Consider the following 22,874-nt stretch of genomic DNA (forward strand, 5'->3'; position numbering starts at 1 on the left):
AAATAAAAACAAAAACATTTCACTTTTTTTTTTTTTTGCAATTTCAACACACTTGGAATTTTTTTTCATGCTTTTCAGTGCATCACATGATAAAATGAATGTCGTTCAAAGGTACAATTCATTTGGCAAATAAAAAGCCCTCATACGACTATGGAAACAGAAAAATAAAAGTTATGGCTCTTGAACAAAGGGGAGGAGAAAACACAAATTGGATGTTGTGAAATGGATGAATTACAGGACCTGTCACAAGATCAAAAGTGGCCAGTTTTTGCTCTTACTTTATTCCCTCTGCTCCGCCAAGTATCCTACCTTTTTTTCAATTCTTCATACTGCTCCAGACATATGGGCCTTTTTATTTAGTAATAATTTTTGTCATTACAAAGAGGGAGTGGATCACAGGGTAGCAGTGCCGGGCAGGCTGAAGACACCCACACTCCCCCCAGAGAATCCAGTGACCCATGCCTCTGTATAGTAAAGAACATAAAAATTATCACAAAATAAAAAGACCCATATCTCTGGAACTCCATAGTGGATTTGAAAAATTCAGCAAACAAAGCGATTACTCCAAGGACCATTGGGATAAAAGAGCAAAAACTGTCCAATTTTGACATAGTGACTGATTTATTTTTTTTAAATGCTCTCATACATATTAGACTTATGGCGGATGAACCTATCAACAGTCTAATGTGAATGGGAGCTTCCGACTCTCCCTAGATAGATGATGACATGGCGCGAGTGAAGCTTCCAAGATCTCGGATTCCAGACTGCAGATCCTTTTGTTCCCTAGTAGACAAACCACCAGAGATGTCTGACAGTGGCTCTCGGAGAACACGGCAGGATTGGTAGAGTATGGGAGAGTTAAGCGAGGTAGCTCCTGGCTGAATGACTTGATCAGCTATCTGAATTGTATGGGGGCTATAGATCATTAGTGGATCTGAGTGCACTAGTAAGGTTGTAGGCAGAGCTGAGGGAGGCGTTGTTAGATGATGCAACCCAGTGGTAAATTTTTCTGGTGTGAAAGTGATGAGGTCACAGCAGTTGAGCAGTTGAGCCCGGCTGGGAATGCAGCCTCAGTGACCGGACGTAACCTCAATGACGTCACCACCAGTCACTGAGGCTGTACTCGCAGCAGTTCAGTCACCAGTGGTTCTCAGCCTGAATGATCGCATCTTGGCACCATCAAGGTTAAATAGTGTTTAGCCCCCAGAAATGGATTACGGCGTGGGACAGAACAGCAGATAGGTGAGGGATATTGTTTTATATTTTTGTTTTCTTACTGGAAATGAGGGACTCAGTGGAGTTAGGCGTTAGGTGAGTATAGCTGTGTTTTGTTAATTTTAAATATAAACACTTTTTTACTTTTTTTCTTTCAAGTAAAGGACTTTATTCTAGCTATGTTTTTATTTACAATACAACTATAGGATTAGTAATGGATAGGTGTCTTATAGATGCTTCTCCATTACTAATTTGTGGGCATGATGTCACCGGACAATACAAAGGGGACGTCAACCCCACAAATACACTGCTCAAAAAAATAAAGGGAACACTTAAACAACAGAATATAACTCCAAGTAAATCAAACTTCTGTGAAATCAAACTGTCAACTTAGGAAGCAACACTGATGGAATAGACAACAGATGGAATAAAGGAGTGGTTCTCCAGGTGGGGACCACAGACCACAGCTCTGTACCAGTGCTTTCTGGCTGATGTTTTGGTCACTTTTGAATGTTGATTGTGCTTTCACACGTGGTAGCATGAGACGGACTGTACAACCCACACAAGTGGCTCAGGTAGTGCAGCTCATCCAGGATGGCATACCAATGCGAGCTGTGGCAAGAAGGTTTCCTGTGTCTGTCAGCGTAGTGTCCAGAGGCTGGAGGCGCTACCAGGAGACAGGCCAGTACACCAGAAGATGTGTAGGGGGCCGTAGGAGGGCAGCAGCAGGACTGCTACCTCCGTCTTTGTGCAAGGAGGAACAGGAGAAGCACTGCCAGAGCCCTGCAAAATGACCTTCAGCAGGCCACAAATGTGCATGTGTCTGCACAAATGGTTAGAAACCGACTCCATGAGGATGATCTGAGGGCCCGACGTCCACAGATGGGTGTTGTGTTCACAGCCCAACACCATGCAGGACTCTTGACATTCGCCACAGAACACTAGGATTGGCAAATTCGCCACTGGCACCATGTGCTCTTCACAGATGAAAGCAGGTTCACACTGAGCACATGTGACAGACATGAAAGAGTCTCGTGACTCCGTGGAGAGTGATCTGCTGCCTGCAACATCCTTCAGCATGACCGGTTTGGCATTGGGTCAGTAATGGTGTGAGGTGGCATTTCTTTGGATTTTACCGCCGATCAGATGCGGTGTTTGCAGCACTGCAATGCACATGACAAACATTGGATGTTTGGGCCCCCCCCAATCAAGTGAATAGAATCTGGGTACTGTTCTGGTACCCGAACTTTTTGTAACTGTTCAGTCGAATGCACTGGACCCGAACGTCAAGATGTCCGACCATATCTAATGCTCACCTTATAACTAGCATATGTAATTTCCTATGTCCTTTCGGCTAGCTTCTGGTGGAAGTGTAGGTAGCGCCCTGTGTTATTATGGGGTGATGTGATTATTCTAGTTGGGTAGACGGCAAAAGGCTTGATTGCACCCTCAATGCTTTCTTACATTGCTGCCTACTGGTCTCTGTCCTCTCTTCAGAGTTTTTATTAAAATGTTCCTAATTTTGTTTCATAGAGACTAGAATATCGTCTAGATGTCAAATCAAAGGAGCTGCCACCGTTGAGAAATCCTGATATCCTTGTTGGGGAGAATGATCTCACGGCCCTGAGTTATCTCCATGAACCAGCCGTCCTGCACAACCTCAAAGTCCGCTTTATAGACTCCAAACTCATTTACACATATTGCGGTGAGTGCACGCAGCTCCATTTTTCCTTCTTGATGAAGTGCTTGTTTCAGCTTTATGTTCTGTTATTTATTGAAAGTCGTGGGTGACAGACCATAATATGTGCCCTCTCATCTTCTGGTGATGTCTTTCCATGGCTGTAAAAGCATGTGTGGATGAGATGACTAAGTCTAGCTGTGCTCTTACAAGCCTGGGTCACATCTTTATGAGAACTTCATTGTGTGATGATGCTTCCATGTCCTCGATCCTCATAAAGTCACTCGTTGTAGATGCTGCACCAGGAAAGCTCTTATGTGGGTCAGATAACAAGGTGTTATTGTTATTCTAACTGTACCCTGTGTCTGACAACTAAGATACTTGATGGTTTAAACCATGTTGGGTCCATCAGAGTCAGAGATTGGCCATACACTTTACATTTCGAGTTTTCCAATGACAGCTATTGTTTTCAGTAGGGAGAGCAGACTAAACCACTGCCAGACGCATCCGGTGGCAGCTTATCTTTCAAGAATAAAATGATTGGGTATATTGAAATGCAGCATGTCTGATCCTTTTTTCCCCCAACATTTGTGTTCGGAAATTGGATGGCAAGCATGTTCAGTCAACATTCATCTGATGGGTATGCCTGGCTTGTCAGACCATCTGTCTGTTCTGGCACATCAAGGGTTCCTGTTTTGGTGACATGACCCTCTAAGCTATATAGTGCCTCTATCTATACCTATGTTTTCACATTTTAGTGTACTTTTTTCTGTATATTTTTTACAATATTTGTGGTTATGACTTGAAGGGCAGAATTACTTATGTGTCATCACTTTCATGTATCTTTGTCATTCATTGCACAGTCGCATGACTGATGAGGTCATTTACACTTCAGGCGACTTGCCCATAATGGTGTATTTTTCACATTTTGGTTTTGTGATTTATTTTTTTCCCCTCAGGCATTGTCCTTGTTGCCATAAATCCTTATGAACAATTGCCCATCTATGGAGCCGATATCATCAATGCGTACAGTGGGCAGAATATGGGAGACATGGATCCTCATATTTTTGCAGTGGCTGAAGAAGCATATAAGCAAATGGCCAGGTTTGTTTCAGTGACATTTAAAATGTTTGTTAATATTTTATTATTGTGTTTATTTTTTTTTCCTATTTTTTTTGTGAAAATGGTACCACACGCGGGTTTTATACACAGGTTATTCTGTGCATTCGCATTGGTTAACAATAGACTTATGGTCACATCAGATTCCGGGTCTCAAAATGTAGGATGCTAGACTGTGAATGTGCCTGGCTTTTTTCAATATAATTTATAGTTTTCCAGGACACCCATGCCCTGCCATCCTAAAAAATCATCTGTAAAGTGTGTTCCTTCCCCTCATCTCTGCTCTTAAAAAAAAAAAAGTGTGAATTACACTATTTCTGGGTCACTGTTTCTTCATCATCAAATTATCAGGAGCTTTGGGGGGGACAGAGGTACCAGATTGTTGGTAAATAAACAGATTTGTTTTGGTACCATCCTCCATCTTGAAATGCAGGGTGCTGGTGGAGCGGGCTGGCAGAAATTCTATGCTTTCTGCTCTCTCCTGCTTCTTGTAGAAGTAGGACTATATAATGTTGATGAGGAAGCAATAGATGATGGCTGGGTGATTGCTTGCTAAGCTTTCTCAACATCATATATATGAAATATTAAATGGATTAGTTGCTTAGATACATGAAGCATCTCCAGAAATTAATACGTAGCATATTTCCATGGATTTCCATGCCTATAGCATAACTGTTAACTGAGCGCATCACATCAAGGGTATTCTCTGTCGGTGCTGTATTCAGCACAAAACCGAGGTTCAGACCTGAGCCCTCTTATTCATGGAAGGTTTATGCTCTCCGGCCCCTCGACCTCTCCATTGTAGGATCACGTAGATTTGACCCATTCTTATAATTTCTGTATAAAATGATAACTTAAAGGATCTCTACAGATTGAATAGGTCCCGACAGTGTATGTGTATGATCTGGGGGGAATAACTCTCTAGCTGCACCCTTGGGCTGCATGCCATGTTGTGCTGCCACAGCCCTGCTTGTTACTGCCAGCTCCGGTAATGAATCATCAGGGGCTCAGCTTTGATAGCACTGCACTATGGATGATGATGTTCTAGACCAGTGAGCCAGACAGGAAAGTGTTAATGTCTCGCCCTCTGAGTAATAAAAATCTGGAGGATTTAACCATTTAGTTGCTAAAACCTAACAGTGGTGACAGATTATATCCTTGCGTCACTGAAGGCACTCCTCACACTGACATTCCTATGTGTAACCTGAAGGCTCATTCACACATCTGTAAACCCGGCCTGTGCTGGGATCGCAGTGCCATAGGCTTATATGAGGCAGTCAGAACCGGCGGTCGTGCCCGGTATTGGCATGAGCGCATGCTCCACATTTCATGGACGTGTGAAACCGGCTGATTTTGTGACCTGCACATCTATGATGGAATCCTCGAATAATTACCATACACTCCGAAAACCTGATGCCCCTGGTTCCGTGAGACCATACAGGATACCTGGCACTGTTCTATTTTTTTTGTGGGGTTTTTTTTTTGTTGTAAAATGTTTCAAGTTTTTTGCGCAGATTGTTTTTGCTGCAAAATATGCTACTTTTTGTGATTTTTATACTTCTCTTACCACTATTAAAAAATGGGTTTAATCTGAGCATGGTTACCTGTACAAATAAGGTTTGCCCCAAAATGTATTGAATATTGTCTGACCAGCTACATGCAAAACAGATTTTAGAATTCCTCAAATTATGAATTTTTTTCTTAACGAGTTTGTCTGGACTGAAACTACAAGTCTGCAGTCCCTCTATAAATCAACACTGAGGATTCTCCAGTGTCGGCGCCGGGAACAGCGGAAACGTGACTGGAGGTATGGGATATGCATACTCCTGCCACAATCCAACTAGATGTGCATGTAAGTGTATTGAGCGAGGCCAGAAATAGTCTAGTTGGAATGTGGCTGGGAGTATGCACATCACATACTTGCGGTCACATCGCCGCCCGCTCCTGGCGCTGGCACCAGAAAATCCTCCCAAAGTTTGTGCAATGTAATAATATGCAAATTGCCTCTTCAGAAAGAAAGAGGACTTTTACTCTACAGCGCCACCTATTGGTAGTAGCGACCGAGTCTTGTAATATGACTTAGGATACAATCTGCAAATTGAGATTCTGATTTGGCTTGTATCCCAAGTCACTTACCTCTTAGACTGCAATGTAATAGTGTGACTGCAGACTTGCAGCTTTATACCAGACATACCCTTTCAAGCCTTAGTGGATCTTGATAACGTGTCCAATTTTTTCTTCAAGCATTAGCTCATCTATGTGAAGAAGAGGTAGAACCCCAAAATGCATAATTTCAAAATAAAATAAAGCTAATTTCCTATGATTATTTTACGCCCCCCATATCAGATCACTGGCTCGCTCTTGTTATCTGCACCTCAAAAGTATTTCTAGAATTCGCCCTTTTCTTACTTTTGACTCCCCAAAAACTTAATGTTTCTCTTATTCATTCTCGTCTGGACTATTGTAACTCTCTTCTAATCTGTCTCCCTCTTACCAAACTCTCCCCCCTCCAATCTGTCTTGAATGCTGCAGCCAGGATCATATTCCTCGCCAATCGTTACACCGATGCCTCTACCGTGTGCCAGTCATTACACTGGCTACCCATCCACTCCAGAATCCAGTACAAACTTATTACCCTCACCCACAAAGCACTCCATGGCTCGGCACCACCCTACATCTCCTCCCTCGTCTCAGTCTACCACCCTACCTGTGCCCTCAGTTCTGCTGATGACCTGAGGTTAGCATCCTCATTAATCAGAACCTCCCACTCCCATCTCCAAGACTATACACGTGCTGCGCCAATTCTTTGGAAAGCACTTCCCAGGTCAATACGACTAGTCCCCAATCTCTACAATTTTAAGCGTGCCCTAAAAACGCATTTATGGCCTACCACTTCAGCACATTAACCTAACTATCCCTGTGTGGCACAGTCAAAAGTTTTACCATAACCAGGTTCCCCGCATCATGTTCCCACATGCTTTAGGCATCTATTAGCCCTCTGTGTCTGTACTGTTACACACTTAACATTATGGCTGGTCCATACAATCAGGGCAATTGTTACCACCCACCTTTCGTGTCTCCCCTTTTTCCCTCATAGATTGTTAGCCCCCCCCCCGTTGGCCAAAAGAAAATAAAGGGGGGGACTCATGGCCACATAGACCCCTCGTTTTATGTATAACCTTCTGTTTTGATGGGGTTAATATTGGGTCAATTGAAGGTCATTAAGGCTCAGTCAGGTGAAGCTATGTAAATATAAACAAGCTAGAACTGGTTTAACCAGTTCTTGGCGCCCAATTCTATTTGAATATTGATTGGTTGTGGCATTTTGGCGGGCTTATTGTGTTTTCTATAAATAGCCCGTGCTTATCTCTGTGTGGCATTACGTCAGCATCTGAAGAAAGAAGATCCCTCCCACCCTCCCGTTAATTTGACGTTTTTTATTTTAGTCGTGTTGTTTCTTGTGGGGAAATCGCCCAGGTATTGGGTGGATTGGTGTTGTTATTTGGAGTATGGTGATTTTATGGTGGTATATATTTATGGAGTTAATTTATTAAAAGTTATTTTTGTAACCCTAATAAACAGCACGGCCATTTTCTGCCAAGTTTTTCTGTGTCAAGTCTTTTATTGTATGAGTGGGTTTTGTGCGGCCATGTAAGCTTGCGAGCAGGGCCCTCATTCCTCTTGGTATCTGTTATGATCTATGTGATTATTGTTATGCTGTAATGTCTATTGTCTGTACAAGTCCCCTCTGTAATGTAAAGTGCTGCGGAATATGTCGGCGCTATAGAAATAAAATTATTTATTATTATTACACCCTCTAGGACATAACCCAATATTTACAAGTCTCCTTTTCAATCACTATTGTATTGATGTTTTGCTCACTTAGTTGTGTTGTGATAGACGAATGAAGATCTAAAAATATATACTGTATATATAAGATATACTTCATGGTGTTGTACCTATGCCCAACCATACCAGCTGAGAGCCTGAGCTTTTGTCCTCTGTTATCAGCAGCCCAGTGTAAATTGTATGTACATACTGTTGTACGTTGCTTTTTGCTTCTGCTTTTACCATTCATTTCTTACTGAGTGACACCTTAGACTTAACTTACTACAGACCTGAACATTTCTGCAGCACAGTGTCATGATGTTTGATTATGTCTCACAGGGATGAGAGAAATCAGTCCATCATTGTCAGTGGGGAATCTGGAGCTGGAAAGACGGTGTCTGCTAAATATGCAATGAGGTATTTTGCCACAGTCAGTGGGTCTGAAAGTGAAGCTAATGTGGAAGAAAAGGTGCTGGCTTCCAATCCAATCATGGAGGTAGGTGACTTCTATGTCTGGCTACTCAAATTGTCTGATTAACCCATGATGGCATGAACACTGAAATATCCTATCACCATGTAAACTGAATGTCTGTGGGAGGACTCAAAGATGGGCAAGAGTTGTTCTCCGTGCATTAGTGCTGAGTGATTTGAGAACGGCTGATTTCTGTGGGGTGTATGCTGTGTATTCCATTAATCATTAATTAGCATTTTGAGGTCTTGCTGAGCAGAGCTAGATACGGGCTGTCACCCGGCACTGTCCTCACTGCCGAAACCTCGCTACACACTGCTACATGTTAATGAGAAATTGCATTAATTTCCTGTGTTGAAGAATAACTGCAGTCCTGACCGCCTCTGGTTGTGGGTGACTGCGCAGTAGTTATTGTATGCAATTAAAACCTGAAACGTTTGAGATGCTTAATTAAAATGTAGCTTTTCTATACTGTCCTTGATGCACATAGGGGAGCATATGGAAAATATTTGTCTGCCATATTCCATGTATTCCCCATAAATGTCTGATTCTCCCCGTTCAGTCGTGCTCGACCCTTGGATACTCTGTAGGCCAGTTCTCGTCACACTGCTCTGTTTTCATCGGTTTGTTTCAATTGCTTGTTGTTCATTCCTGTGTCATAGTTGATGGTATCCAGCCAAGGGACTTTTGGTCTTCCTGGATTCCTTTCACCATTGACCATTCAGAGTAGCATCTCCCTTTTTAGTGAGTTTGTCCCCCAACATGTCCAAAATAGGTCAGCTCCTGTTTGGTGATCTCACTTTCCCAGGACATTTCTGGGTTTATATGATCAAGAGCATCATTGTTGGTGATGGCCAGAGACCCCCTAGACACATTTGATAGCTGCCGGCTAAATGTTGTTGTGCTTTTCCCTGCAGCCGTGGTCTCTTTACTTCACTAAAGGCTTCACCGACTCACAGCAGTTGCTGTTCACATTTGATCCCACATCTGTTCTGTGGAAGGCCATTTGTAGGCTGAAACATCAACTTTTTAGTGGATCCTCCTTGTGTTTTCCATGTGCAATAAATATATAATTTCAGCATTGAATATTGGAGTGCCAAATTCTTCTTTAAATGTTGGTTTGGCCAGCAGCTGACTCCACCCCCAGTTCTCCCATACGGCCGAGGAATCATGGGTACAGTAAGAGAACCGCTGTCAGACTTCCCTGAGTCCCAAAGATCAAAAGGATCAGACGTTGGAAATCCAACTGGCCGGATCGTTCTTTCCTCTATGCACTGTAGACTGTCTGCTGGTCCAACTGATCTCAGCTGGTTTGGCTGGCATTAGTCTAATTGAGGATTTTTTTTTTTTTAGTTCTTCTAAATGCATGTGTATGCGTCTAAGATTAATTCTTGCTAATTGGTTTCATTAAAAATGTTGCACTGTTTGCCTTCTGGTCTCTGCACATTTCAAGGCAGAGACCAGCACTGGAGAGCTCGGGGTAGTGATGACATTTAGAAGATAATATTATTCCAAATTGACAGAACTGCATAGAGGCATTTTCTTTTTCTTAGTTGAAGCCTTCTGCTCAAAATGTAATATTTGACATATACCGTGGATATAAAATATCTGCACACCCCTGTTAAAATGTTAGGTTTTTGTCTCGCAAATAAAAATCATATCAACAATCATTACAGAACCTTGTTCACATTTTTAGTGTCACCCATATTCTGTGCAATTTCAATTAAAATCTTTTCGGATGGAAAAAGAAAAATGAACTAAAATACTGTAGTTGCATATACTGTATATACATCCTTAAACTAATACCTTGTTGAAATACCCTTGGAATTTATGATAGCATTCAGTGGGTAGGTGTCTAATAGCATGGTACATCTAGAATTGGCCATCTTTGCCCACTCTTCCTTACAGTAGCTCCAGATCTGTCCGATGGTGAGGGCTTCTCCTTTGTAACGTGCCTTCTTCAGGTCCTCACTGATTTTCCATTGGATTCAGGACTGCGCTATGGTTTGGCCATTCCAAAGCTTTGATCTTCTCCTGGCAAAATCAATCCCTTGCACATGTATCTGATGTTGTGGGGTTGCATGAATCCCTATGGCATGGGCAGCTTGCATCTTGAAATGCAGTGTCAATGCTGAGCATTATATAGAAGTTTTAGAACAATGTATGTTCGCATCCAGACGACGTCTATTTCAGGGAAGACATTGTATATTTCACCAACACAATATTGCATCCATCACAACAGCATGGCTTTGTAGAAGAGGAGTTCTGGTGATGGACCAGTTGCCTGCAGTCCTAAAAAAAAAACAAAAAACTGTTGAGCAGCTAGGATCCTACATCAGACAAGAATGGGCAATATTGGCAATATTCCGCTCCCAAACCCCAGCAATTGGTTTCCTCACTTTCCAGACATTTACAGACTTTTGTAAAACAAAAAACAAAAAAAAAACCAGATGCTATACAATGGTAGGTGTGACTGGTTCCCAAGTTTTTTTGAGTTGCGGAATAATTTAGCTATTTCGTTATTTGAGCTGTTAATTTATATTGCTTAATTTATATCCAGTTGTGCCAAAGTGACATTGGGAGGGCAGTGATGTTGGTTTTCTGTTTTGCCTTTTAAAGTCCATGGTAATTTATCACTTGGTTAGTGGTTGAATACAGAAAAGACAGTTGTTGCACTTCGTTTTATCAATGACCACCACAGCAAATAAAAAATTGCCATATTTCTGTATATAGAAATATGTAATTACCAAACTTTGGCCACTGTTCAAATATTTGGGTAAAAATCCTTTTTAAATCCAGACATTTTGATAATGCTGTAATCTAGGCTTTACACATCATTTTTGCAGCCAGACTGGTTATAGCGGTTATATATCGCTGTTTCACTAGAAGTTTTTTTTTTTTCTTTTCTTCTTTACATTTAAAAATCATTCATTGGCCCGGCCCAGAGAAAATAGTTACCGTATATAGTCGTGTATAAGCCAAGTTTTTCAACACATTTCTTAATGCTCAACCCCCCCCCCCCCCCTCTGCTTATACACGTGTCATTGTCCCAGAAAGGCGGTGGGGGAGCAAAAGAGCAGCGGGTCACAGGAGGCAGGAGCCGGCGGCTGCTGCTAAAGTCTGTGCACGCTATTAAAGAGAAATGAATATTCACTGCGCTGGCAGTGAATATTCATTTCTCTTAGGCTGGTTTCACACTAGCGTTCTTTAGCGCAGCGCATCGTGCGTGTCCATGCTCCCCTATGTTTTACATGGGGTCGCATGGTCTAACGTTTGTATGCGTTTTCGTGCGCATGCAGTTTTTCGTAGTGTGCGCCTAGGCGCGCCGTACGCAACCTGTTGCATTTTTGGTCCATTCAACCTATGTAAAAAAAAACAAAACAACGCATGCGCACGGAATGCGCCAAAAAAAAAATCACATTACAGTCTATGGGAACGCATGCGTTTTTAAGAGTTAACATGGCTAGAAACTGGTTAAAACGCATGTGCCTGAAAAAGCAAACAGCATGCAAAATGCATGATGCGGTTTTTGCATGTGTTTCTATTGTGCACGAAGCGCTGCGCTAACAAACGTTAATGTGAAACTAGCCTTACCGTGCGCAGTTGCAGCCGCCGGCTTCCTGCATACATCCTTCTTACCTTCCATGCGTGCATCTCATTCGTTCAGGCGCCAGCAGCTTTTCCGGCCGAGTGATCAAGTTGCCCCGCTCATTAATGAAATGAATATTCATGCCTCTCCACTCCCATAGGCATGGAGTGAATATTTATTACATTAACGGACGGGGCCACGTGGTCGCCTGGCCGGAGTTGCTGCTGGCGCCAGAATGAGATGCAGCAAGGGCACGCAGGGAAGGTAAGTAGGCTGTTGTGTTTTTTTTTTTTTTTAATTTTTTTTTTTTTTTATAGGAACCATGCATATAAGGACAGGGGATAAGGAGCCATGCATACAAGGACAGGGCTGGGGAAGCCATGCATACGAAGATAGGGAAGGTGGAGCCATGTATACAACGATAGGGAAGGGGGGACAAGCATACCCGGCTTATACTCGAGTCAATAAGTTTCCCCAGTTTTTCATGGCAAAATTAGGTGCCTCTGCTTATATTGGGTTGTTATACATGAGTATATACGGTACTTTCATTCTTGTGTGAAAATGATTTTTCTGCTGCGCTCTTGAGATGGACTACAGCTGGTAAACACTGTCTCATGACCAGTTTCTCAAGGGGTGAAAGACTGATCGGAGATGTCAATCACAGCCCGAATACATGGTGCTTTGTGCTGTGCAGAACAAGTGGACATAAGATATGATCCTCTCTAACTTGCACAATTCAAGGAGACGTTTGGTGTTTTTACATTCTGGCTTTTCATTCTGTTTATACTTCCTCATGTTGCTGTTGCGATCAAACACAGATTTAATTCCATTTAGGGACTACAAAATAAAGTAAAAATTTTAAGATTTTTAAAAATCTAAAAAAAAAATTCAAATTTGAATTATCCCCTTTTTTGGCTGGTAAAGAAATAATAAAAAAAAAAAAAAGTATATTGTGTATCGCCCTGTTCTTAAAGGTTCAGTCTATCAAAATGAATTAAGATGAATTAGCCTGTATGGTGAATGTGATAAAGAGAAAAGATTCACCCTCCAGAATGGCCTTTTTTCAATCACTGCACTGCCCTAAAAAAATCCAATAAAGTGATAAAAGTATGTTTTATGTACCTCAAATTGATTCAAATGAAAATGTTAGCAAACCAAAATGAGCAGCATTACACTTAAATAAAAAGGTGTAAAGTACTAAAAATACTAGTGGTGCAGAAAGCCCACAAAGTAAGTTCCTCTGTAACAGAAAAGTTTTTAAAACGTTTACGTGACCCCTGAAGGCTCAGTAGGACACAGTCTGAATGGGTTTTACCACTTAAATATAACAAAAAATTAAAACCAATAAAGACTACACAAGTTTTAATATCGCTGTAATCATACTGAGCAGTAAAGTCACATTGGCGGATCAATTTAATTGCACAATGAACACTTTAATGACAGCACAAAAAAAAAAATAACATTAGTGGAGTTAAGTTTGTTCACCATTTCACCTAACTTGGAATTTTCGCATTTTTCTGTATATTGTTTAGTAAAGTGAATGTAGTTATTGAAAATTGCAACTTGTTTAGCAAAAAAAAAGCCCTCATACGCCTATGTCTATGGAAAAATGAATGAATGGCTCTTGGAAGAGGGGTAAGACAAAAGCGACAGCTCGGTAATGAAAATTGTTTGCCACAGGTCTGGATGAATTACCATGTTTTGCGGATTATAAGACGAACCTCAAATTTTGGGGAGGTAAATAGGAAAAAAAATGTTTTTTAATAAAATGGTGCATGTTATAATCCTCTTACCTGGAGGTCAGCAGTGGTGGAGCTGGGTCCCAGAAGGCAGGGTCACTGCAGGTGGAGGCAGGAGATGCTGCGGGCTCCCGGCTGGTAGATCGGGGTGTTTGGTGGTGGCAGGAGTTGGGCCATGGCTGCGGAGGGTTAGCTAACACAGAGAAAGGATACAGCCTAAAGACACCCCCAGAGAATCCCATGAGCCTACGCCCTTTTAGTGAAGACCATAAAAAGCAGCACTAAGTGAAAATATCTCTGGAACTGTATGGCAGATTAAAAAAATGGAATAATCCAGGGAGCAATGGGAATAAAATAAGAGTAAAAACAGGCCACATTTGACCTGGTGACCGGTCCTCTTTAAACTGCATTATATTATTTCCTCACAATGCCGGTGCCATTATTTGCTCTTTTATACAGCTGTAAGGCTTGTTTCACATTAGCATTTTACGGCCGCAGCGTCGGGCTGCGCACGGCCGCCGCTAAGCCCCGCCCCTGCCGCGCCTCTGCCAGTAGCTCCGCCTACGGACGCATGACGCTGCATGCGTCCTGCGTCCCCTATCTTGAGCACTGGGGATGCAGGCCGTGCGCAGGTATGCGTTTGGCGGCGCATGCGTCCTATTGACGCTGCGCCGACCACCCCCAAACGCAACAGGTTGCAATTTGGTGCACTTGGCGCAGCGTCAAAAGAACGCATGCGCCGCCAAACGCATACCTGCGCACGGCCTGCGTCCCCAGTGCTAAAGATAGGGGACGCAGGACGCATGCAGCGTCATGTGCCCGTAGGCGGAGCTACTGGCGGATGCACGGCAGGGGTAGGGGCCTAGCGGTGGCCGTGCGCAGGCTGACGCTGCGGCCTTAAACGCAAATGTGAAACTAGCCTTAGTTTGTTGCTGGCCATGTTTGGGCAGTGACAACGTTGGTCAGAGCCTGGCCCACGTTTGTGTTACATTAATTCTTGGAAAATGACAGAATGGATCAAGTTCCGACAAGCCTACAACCTGCAGTAACCACTGATCGACCAAACCGCTGCGCGACCTGCTCTACCCTCGCCTATTGTATTATCACACATCCCTTGTAGATTGTGAGCCCTCGCGGGCAGGGTCCTCTCTCCTCCTGTTCCCGTCGTGACTTGTATCATTTAAGATTATTGTACTTGTATTTATTATGTATACCCCTCCTCACATGCAAAGCGCCACGGAATATATGACGCTATAATAAAAATAATAATAAAGTTTATAGTTTGCACAACAGGTCTCCTCAACCTTCCGTTCCTAATCCTGGTGTCAGGAAACCAGGCCTATACATGGAGCATATAGAAAACTAGTAGACACAGGATAGATTGGCTTATTTTACACGTAGAAGCCACGATGCACATCACTACTTTTGTTGTATGAATCTAATAAGGCACAGGGCTAACATTGTGTGTAGGTGCCGTGGAGACACTCTGGTTTCGATCATAGATGCCCCACGCTTCACCCTGTGCGGCAGTCACACGTGTCACCCTGTGCGGCAGTCCCAGTTTTCAGCAATGGCTCATTCTTTTGACCCTTCTCCACCTAAGTGCTGGTTGTAAGCAATGCATCACACTCGCCGGGTCAGTGACCACCATTAACCTGGTCAATAAAGGGGCCTGGAAATGATTGCTCTTTTCATTTATGTGAACACTCGTGCATCTTTTCCCAGGTTCCCACAGACAATAAAATATTTATATCCTCCTGGGTGTAGGAGAGGACTTTGTACAAAGGCATCAACCTAAAAATACCTCATCACATGGCAGCTGGGTACAAGCGCAAGGACACTACCTTCTCTTGTACTGAACTGCCATGGAGAATAATGTCTTTTATTCTGTTTTTTTACGTGCAAGCCAAGAAATATGTGGGAAGAGAAGTCCTAATCCGGTCTCATGTCTGTAGGCAGGAGGGTGCTGACTGCCATCATGCCATGCTCATGTTAACCTAGAATACTCCTCTTATCTTCACTATACTGTACATCTTATATTTAAGTCTTGACAAATATTTATCCCTTTCCTTATCTTCATTATTTGTTTCATGCCATATTCCTGCAACATTATAATAGTAGCAGAGCGGCGTGTCTTTTCTCCATTATTTGTGAAATCTCTCCTTGGTACGTTGATTGACAGTGCGCTTTGCATGCGCACTCTGCGGTGTAGACTGTCAATCAGTGCCGGGGAGTGATTACATCCAAGCTCACATTGTAATTTGCAGTTACTGTAACTGCTCCCTGCATCGCCTCCATGACTGGAAACAAGCTGATATGTTAATTTTCTCCCTGTAGCCGCTTCTCCAGTAAAGCAGTTTAACATGATTTTAACACCATTTTCAGGCAGATTAACCCTATATATATCACTATGTACCGTACTTAACCCCTTAATGACTGGAGCTTTTTTCGGTTTTGTGTTTTCATTTTTCGCTCCCCTTCTTCCCAGAACCATAACTTTTTTTATTTTTTCCATCAATATGGCCATGTCAGGGCTTACTTTTTGCGGGACGAGTTGTACTTTTGAGCAACATCATTGGTTTGAGCATTTTGTGAACTCGAAAACTGGAAAAAAATTCCAAGTGCGGTGAAATTGCAAAAAAATGCAATCCTACACTAGTTTTTTGTTTGTCTTTTTTGCTAGGTTCACTAAATGGTAAAACTGATCTGCCATTGATTCTCCAGGTCATTACGAGTTCATAGACACCAAACATGTATAGGTTCTCTTTTATCTAAGTGGTAAAAAAAAATTCCAAAGTTTGCTGGAAAAAAAAAAAAAATTGCGCCATTTTCCGATACCCGTAGCTTCTCCATTTTTCGTGATCTCGGGTTGGGTGAGGGATTATTTTTTTGCTCGTCGAGCTGACGTTTTTAAGGATGCCACTTTTGTGCAGTTACGTTCTTTTCATCGCCCGTTATTGCATTTTAATGCATTGTTGCGGCGACCAAAAAAACGTAATTCTGGCATTTCGATTTTTGTCCCACTACACCGTTTAGCGATCGGGTTAATCCTTTTTTTTTTTTTTTTTTTTTTTTGATTGGGTGATTCTGAACTCGATGATACCTAATATGTGTATGTGTGATTTTTTTTTTATTGTTTAATTTTGAATTGGGCGAAAGGGGGGTGATTATAAACTTTTTATATATATATATATATATATATATATATATATATATATATATATATATTTTTTTTTTTAATATTTTGTAAAACTTTTTTTAATTTTGGCATGCTGCCATATCTATGGGAGGCTAGAAGCATCCACAACTCGATCGGCTCTGCTACATATAGGCGATGAGCAGATCGCCTATATGTAGCAGAATTACAGCATTGCTATGAGTGCCGCCCAACGGGTGGCACTCATAGCAATGCCTCATCAACAACCATAGTGGTCTCTAGGAGACCTCAGGTTGTTATGACAACGCATTGCTGACCCCCGATCACAAGATGGGGGTCGTCGATGCGCGTATTTCCAGCCGCTTGGCCGGAATCTCTAGTTAAAGCCCGCTGTCAGCCTTTGACAGCGGGATTTAACTAGTTAATAGGCGAGGGTGGATCGCAATTCCACCTGCGCCTATTGCGGGCACATGTCAGCTGTTGAAAACAGCTGACATGTCCCGGCTTTGATGCGGGCTCACCGCCGGAGCCCTCATCAAAGTGGGGGATCTGCCATTGGCCATACTATTGCGTCCAATGGCAGTAAGGGGATAAAATTGCACATTTTGCCTTTCTAGTTAGTTAATTATTCTCTTTTCTCTTCTGTATGTAAAAAAGGAAGTGTTTTGTCCTTTAATTTATCACTCACCCTCTTCAACTCTTGACTCGGCTGCTCTGCTATTCCAACTGCTGTAGACCTTTGCAGAGAACATTGACCTCCTGTTTCTACATAGAGCTTAGAAGGATTCAGGTAGTCAATTTTAATCACATGATGCTATAGGCCTAATGGGGAAGAAAAGAATGATCTGGGTAGAAAGACAAAATGTGCAATTGTAAGTACACAGTGCTGCATAATATGACTGCAGTATATTTAAGAGGATACAGGCTTTGAATTGAGGAGTGCTTCTTTAAAGGGGTATTCCCATCTCCAAGACCTTATCCCAATGTGCAGTAGGTGTAATAATAAGAATATTAGCAAATACCTCCAAATAGAAATATAGTATAGTTTTCCTGGTTCGCTGTCTCTCTTTCCTCATGTGCAGGCAGTGCAGGACCTTTTTTATCCTTGTCTATGACCACTAGCAACTAGCTGTCACTTTATCATGGTCATAATCATGGATGCCTAAGGTCCTGCAATGCCTGCACATGAGGAAAGAGACATAGTGAATCAGGAAAACTATACTACATTTCTAACTGGAGGTATTTGCTAATATTATTATTACCTACTACATAACTAGGGTAGGATCTTGGAGGTGGGAATACCCCTTTAAGACTAAGTTAGCATTTACTGTGCTTTATAAAAAAAAAAAAGTTTTTGTGGGAATAATCCATTAATTACATTATCTTATTGACATCACCTTTAATGTGTAAGTTTCGTCTGCTCACCATCAGTGGGTTTTTGGAATTTTAAGATCATTTTTCATGGGTAAGGAGGGTCACATGGATAAATGCATAAACCAATTAGCAGTTAAACCTAGATCTGTGGAATTTATACATTCTTTGTCATTATTACTGCTCAAGTCAGCACAGAGGAGAATTAGTGGAGATAAAATGTGTTAATAATGCGTGGAAATTCCAGCAGTATATTCCCTCTACAATGATAGAATATTCCCTAGGATTCGGGCAATGAAGAAATCAAGGCATGTGTGTATGTTTATAAATGTGATATCACTGCGTCACCTTTAATTCAATGTAAATTTTGGCATGAAATATTGTATCTTTGCATCGCACATCTTTATATTCTTTCCAGACAATAGTAAGGTTTTTGAGCAAGAAACTGTTTAAAGTACGAACAAGAATTATAAGATACTGTGGTTAAAAAAAAAAAAAACATCCCTGTAGTCAATATACTAAGAAATCTGATGACAGCACTCTTTACTTTGAGATTTCTATTGATGTCTATTATAATTCTAGTTGTCAGCATATAATGTCTGTCCGTCCGCTATTTCATCCTTCTTCTCCACTAAATTTCTAAAACTTAATATGGACAAAACAGAATTCATCATCTTTCCCCCATCTCTCTCCCCAGTCCCACAAGCTCGCTGCCTTGGGGTAATCCTTGACACTGATCTCTCTTTCAAACCACATATCCTAGCCCTCTCCACTTCCTGCTGACTAAAACTCAAAAATATTTCCTGGATCCGTACATTCCTAAACCAAGAATCTGCTAAAACCCTAGTCCATGTCCTCATCATCTCCTGCCTTGACTACTTCAACCTCCCTGCTCTGCAGCTTCCCCTCTTAACACTCTCGCACCCCTCTAATCTACTCTAAACTCTGCTGCCTGATTAATTCACCTGTCCCTCCGCTATTCCCCGGCCTCTCCCCTCTGTCAATCCCTGCACTGGCTCCCCATTACCCAAAGACTCCAGTTTAAAACCCTAACGATGACACACAAAGCCATCCTCAACCTGTCTCCTCCATACATCTGTGACCTCATCTCCCGGTACTTACCTTCAAGTAACCTCCGATCCTCACCAGATCTCCATTTCTAATCCCCTCTTATCTCCCCTTCCCACAATCGCATACAAGATTTCTCCCACGCATCACCCCTCCTCTGGAACTCTCTACCCCAACATATCAGACTCTCTCACCTACCATGGAAACCTTCAAAAAGAACCTGAAGACCCACCTCTTCCAACAAGCCTACAACCTGCAGTAACCACAGATCCACCAAACCGCAGCACGACCAGCTCTACCCTCGCCTACTGTATCCTCACCCATCCCTTGTAGATTGTGATCCCTCGTTGGCAGGGTCCTCTCTCATCCTGTACCAGTCGTGACTTGTATCATTTAAGATTACTGTACTTGTATTTATTATGTATACCCCTCCTCACATGTAAAGCGCCATGGAATAAGTGGTGCTATAATAATAAATAATATTTTTGAAAAAAACAAATCCTTGCTCTCTAGATAACCACTCATCATTCTCCTAAAGCCTACAGTGATAGTTATGCTTTATTTAACTTCAAATTATTTGTGTTTTTATTTACAGGCAATAGGTAATGCAAAGACCACAAGGAATGACAACAGTAGTCGCTTTGGAAAATACATAGAGATTGGATTTGATAAGAGGTATCGGATTATTGGTGCACATATGAGGACATATTTACTAGAGAAATCAAGAGTGGTGTTTCAGGTATGTGCTTCTCTATTTTAGAAGGAATATATGTTCAAAAAATTGTATATTATGCATAGCAAGCCGGTTTTTATTTAAAAAAAAAAAAGTTTTTTGTTTTTTTTTGTTTTGCCCAAGTTTTGATGTTTTTTTTGTGACTATTCATGTGTAAAAATCAGTCTTCACAGCGGTCACTGGAGCAGTCAGAAGCTTCCTGTTTTCTTTAGAGGAATCTTCAGCTTTTCTGTATATGTTGGGACAGAAGAAGCAGAGTTATCCTATTATCATTCGAGGGTTCAAGAGTTAAAGGGGCTATCTTTTTTAATAAAAAAAAATAAAAATTGCCCATTAGGCCTTATTTCCAGTTCCAGCACCGCCTCTCCACTACTCCCTACTGCTCTTTGTGAAGTTACTGGACTCCCGAGTTCTTATGCAGTCTACCTTCTTATCACTGTTGTGATTGGAGACAGCAGTCACGTGTTGTTCTCAACATGATGCGAGTGCTGCAGCCCTGAAATCAAAATAATTTCCTGAGCGGGCAATTGTAAAAAAATTGATTCAAAAGTTGAATCCACCCACTGGTGTAAACTGCAACTCATCCTGCAAAAAAGCAAGCCGTTACACAACTATGTCTAGAGGGCAACAATACAGCTAATACAGCTATGGTTGTCAGAATTGCTTTTATGTTTTTTTTTTTTTTGTTTTTTTTAACTTGTTCACTCTGTCTCCTAAAAAGTAATATGTTTATTTACCACCAGCTTCTTTAATAGACAAAAAAACAGTAAAAAGTCCTTGTGTGTGTGTATGTATATATATATATATATATATATATATATATATATATATATATATATATATATATATATATATATATATATATATATATATATATATAGTAAATATATTTACATTACCAAAAAGTAAAGGGAACACTTAAACAACAGAATATAACTCCAGGTAAATCAAACTTTTGTGGGATCAAGCTGTCCACTTAAGTAGCAAGACTGATTGACAATCCATTTCACATGCTGTTGTGCAAATGGAATAGACAACGGATAGAAATTATTGGCAATTATCAAGACACACTCAATAAAGGAGTGGTTCTGCAGGTGGGGACCACAGACCACATCTCTGTACCAGTGCTTTCTGGCTGATGTTTTTGTCACTTTTGAATGTTGGTTGTGCTTTCACACTCATGGTAGCATGAGACGGACTCAACAACCCACACAAGTGGCTCAGGTAGTGCAGCTCATCCAGGATGGCACATCAATGCGAGCTGTGGCAAGAAGGTTTCCTGTGTCTGTCAGCGTAGTGTCCAGAGGCTGGAGACGCTACCAGGAGACAGGCCAGTACACCAGGAGACATGGAGGGGGGTCGTAGGAGGGCAACAACCCAGCAGCAGGACCGCTACCTCAGCCTTTATGCAAGGAGGAACAGGTGGAGCACTGCCAGAGCCCTGCAAAATGACCTCCAGCAGGCCACAAATGTGCATGTGTCTGCACAAATGGTTAGAAACCGACTCCATGAGAATGGTCTGAGGGCCCGACGTCCACATATCGGGGTGTGTCCACATATCTGGGTGGTGCTCACAGCCCAACACCTTGCAGGACGCTTGGCATTTGCCACAGAACACCAGGATTGGCAAATTCGCCACTGGTGCCCTGTGCTCTTCACAGATGAAAGCAAGTTCACACTGAGCACATGTGACAGATGTGATAGAGTCTGGAGATGCCATGGAGAGCGATCTGCTGCCTGCAACATCCTTCAGCGTAACTGGTTTGGCAGTGGGTCAGTAATGGTGTGGGGTGGCATTTCTTTGGAGGGCCGCACAGCCTTCCATGTGCTCGGCAGAGGTAGACTGACTGCCATTAGTTTCTGAGATGAGCTCCTCAGACCCCTGGTGAGACCATATGCTGGTGTGGTTGACCCTGGGTTCCTCCTAATGCAGTACAATGCCAGACCTCATGTGGCTGGAGTATGTCAGCAGTTCCTTCAAGATGAGGGCATTGAAGCTATGGACTGGCCCGCCCGGTCCCCAGACCTGAATCCGACTGAGCACATCTGGGACATCATGTCTCGCTCCATCCACCAACGTCACGTTGCACCGCAGACTGTCCAGGAATTGACGGATGCTTTAGTCCAGGTCTGGGGGAGGAGATCCCTCAGAAGACCATCTGCTTCCTCATCAGTACCATGCCCAGGCATTGTAGGGAGGTCATACAGGCACATGGAGAGTGTGTGTGTGTGTGTGTGTGTGTGTGTGTGTGTGTGTGTGTGTGTATATATATATATATATATATATATATATATATATATATATATATATATATATACACACACACACACACACACTGTGAGGTAGCGCTGTCATTTAAGTAGGGGATCACTTGCTTGGCAGCCACAAAATCAGATCCGGCACATGTTTTCCATAAACCAGTATAGTCCATGCGGTTTATTAAACATCATAAACCATGACCAGCAATATATAAACGGCATAGCGTCCATGACAGAGGTTCACTCTGTTAGCAATGTCCAATACGCAGGCCTTTCAGACTCAGAGTTATGTCTCACCCCGTCAGGGTTCTCTCATGACTGCTTCTCCATACTGCAGACATTCATTCCCTCCAGGGAACTCTCAGGCACTTGCAGCCATTACTCACAGCGTCCACACGTGCTGTCAGGCAGGAAACCCCATCTCAGCGGGACCTTCCACACTGGACCAACCGGGTCCAAGCATTCACCCCCTGTGACCTACCCTGGCCACATTATATGGTTCATAGCCACGCCCACCGGGTCACATGACTCTGACCTCATCACAGGTCCTTCAAGCATTAACACTATTTCCAACAGTGCTTTAAACACACCCCCTGGGTGGGTTTGTAGGTAACCAGGCCCGCCCATCACTCTAGTTACCTGGAGACTT

At 42.3% G+C, this 22,874-nt stretch overlaps 1 protein-coding gene across 5 annotated transcripts in view; it reads left to right on the forward strand.

The window, feature by feature from the left end:
• Positions 1-22,874, forward strand: part of MYO5A (myosin VA) — a 231,956-nt gene that overhangs the window by 86,144 nt on the left and 122,938 nt on the right. For all 5 annotated transcript variants that reach the window (XM_073568412.1, XM_073568411.1, XM_073568413.1 and 2 more), the window contains exons 3-6: positions 2,749-2,920; positions 3,853-3,997; positions 8,180-8,336; positions 19,829-19,972. In XM_073568412.1, coding sequence (XP_073424513.1) covers positions 2,749-2,920; positions 3,853-3,997; positions 8,180-8,336; positions 19,829-19,972 — 618 coding nt within the window. The remainder of the gene's footprint in view (positions 1-2,748; positions 2,921-3,852; positions 3,998-8,179; positions 8,337-19,828; positions 19,973-22,874) is intronic.

This window comes from Dendrobates tinctorius, unplaced genomic scaffold, assembly GCF_039654945.1.
Source record: "Dendrobates tinctorius isolate UK_male_01 unplaced genomic scaffold, ASM3965494v1 ptg000022l, whole genome shotgun sequence".
In the NCBI taxonomy this organism is placed as follows: Eukaryota; Metazoa; Chordata; class Amphibia; order Anura; family Dendrobatidae; genus Dendrobates; species Dendrobates tinctorius.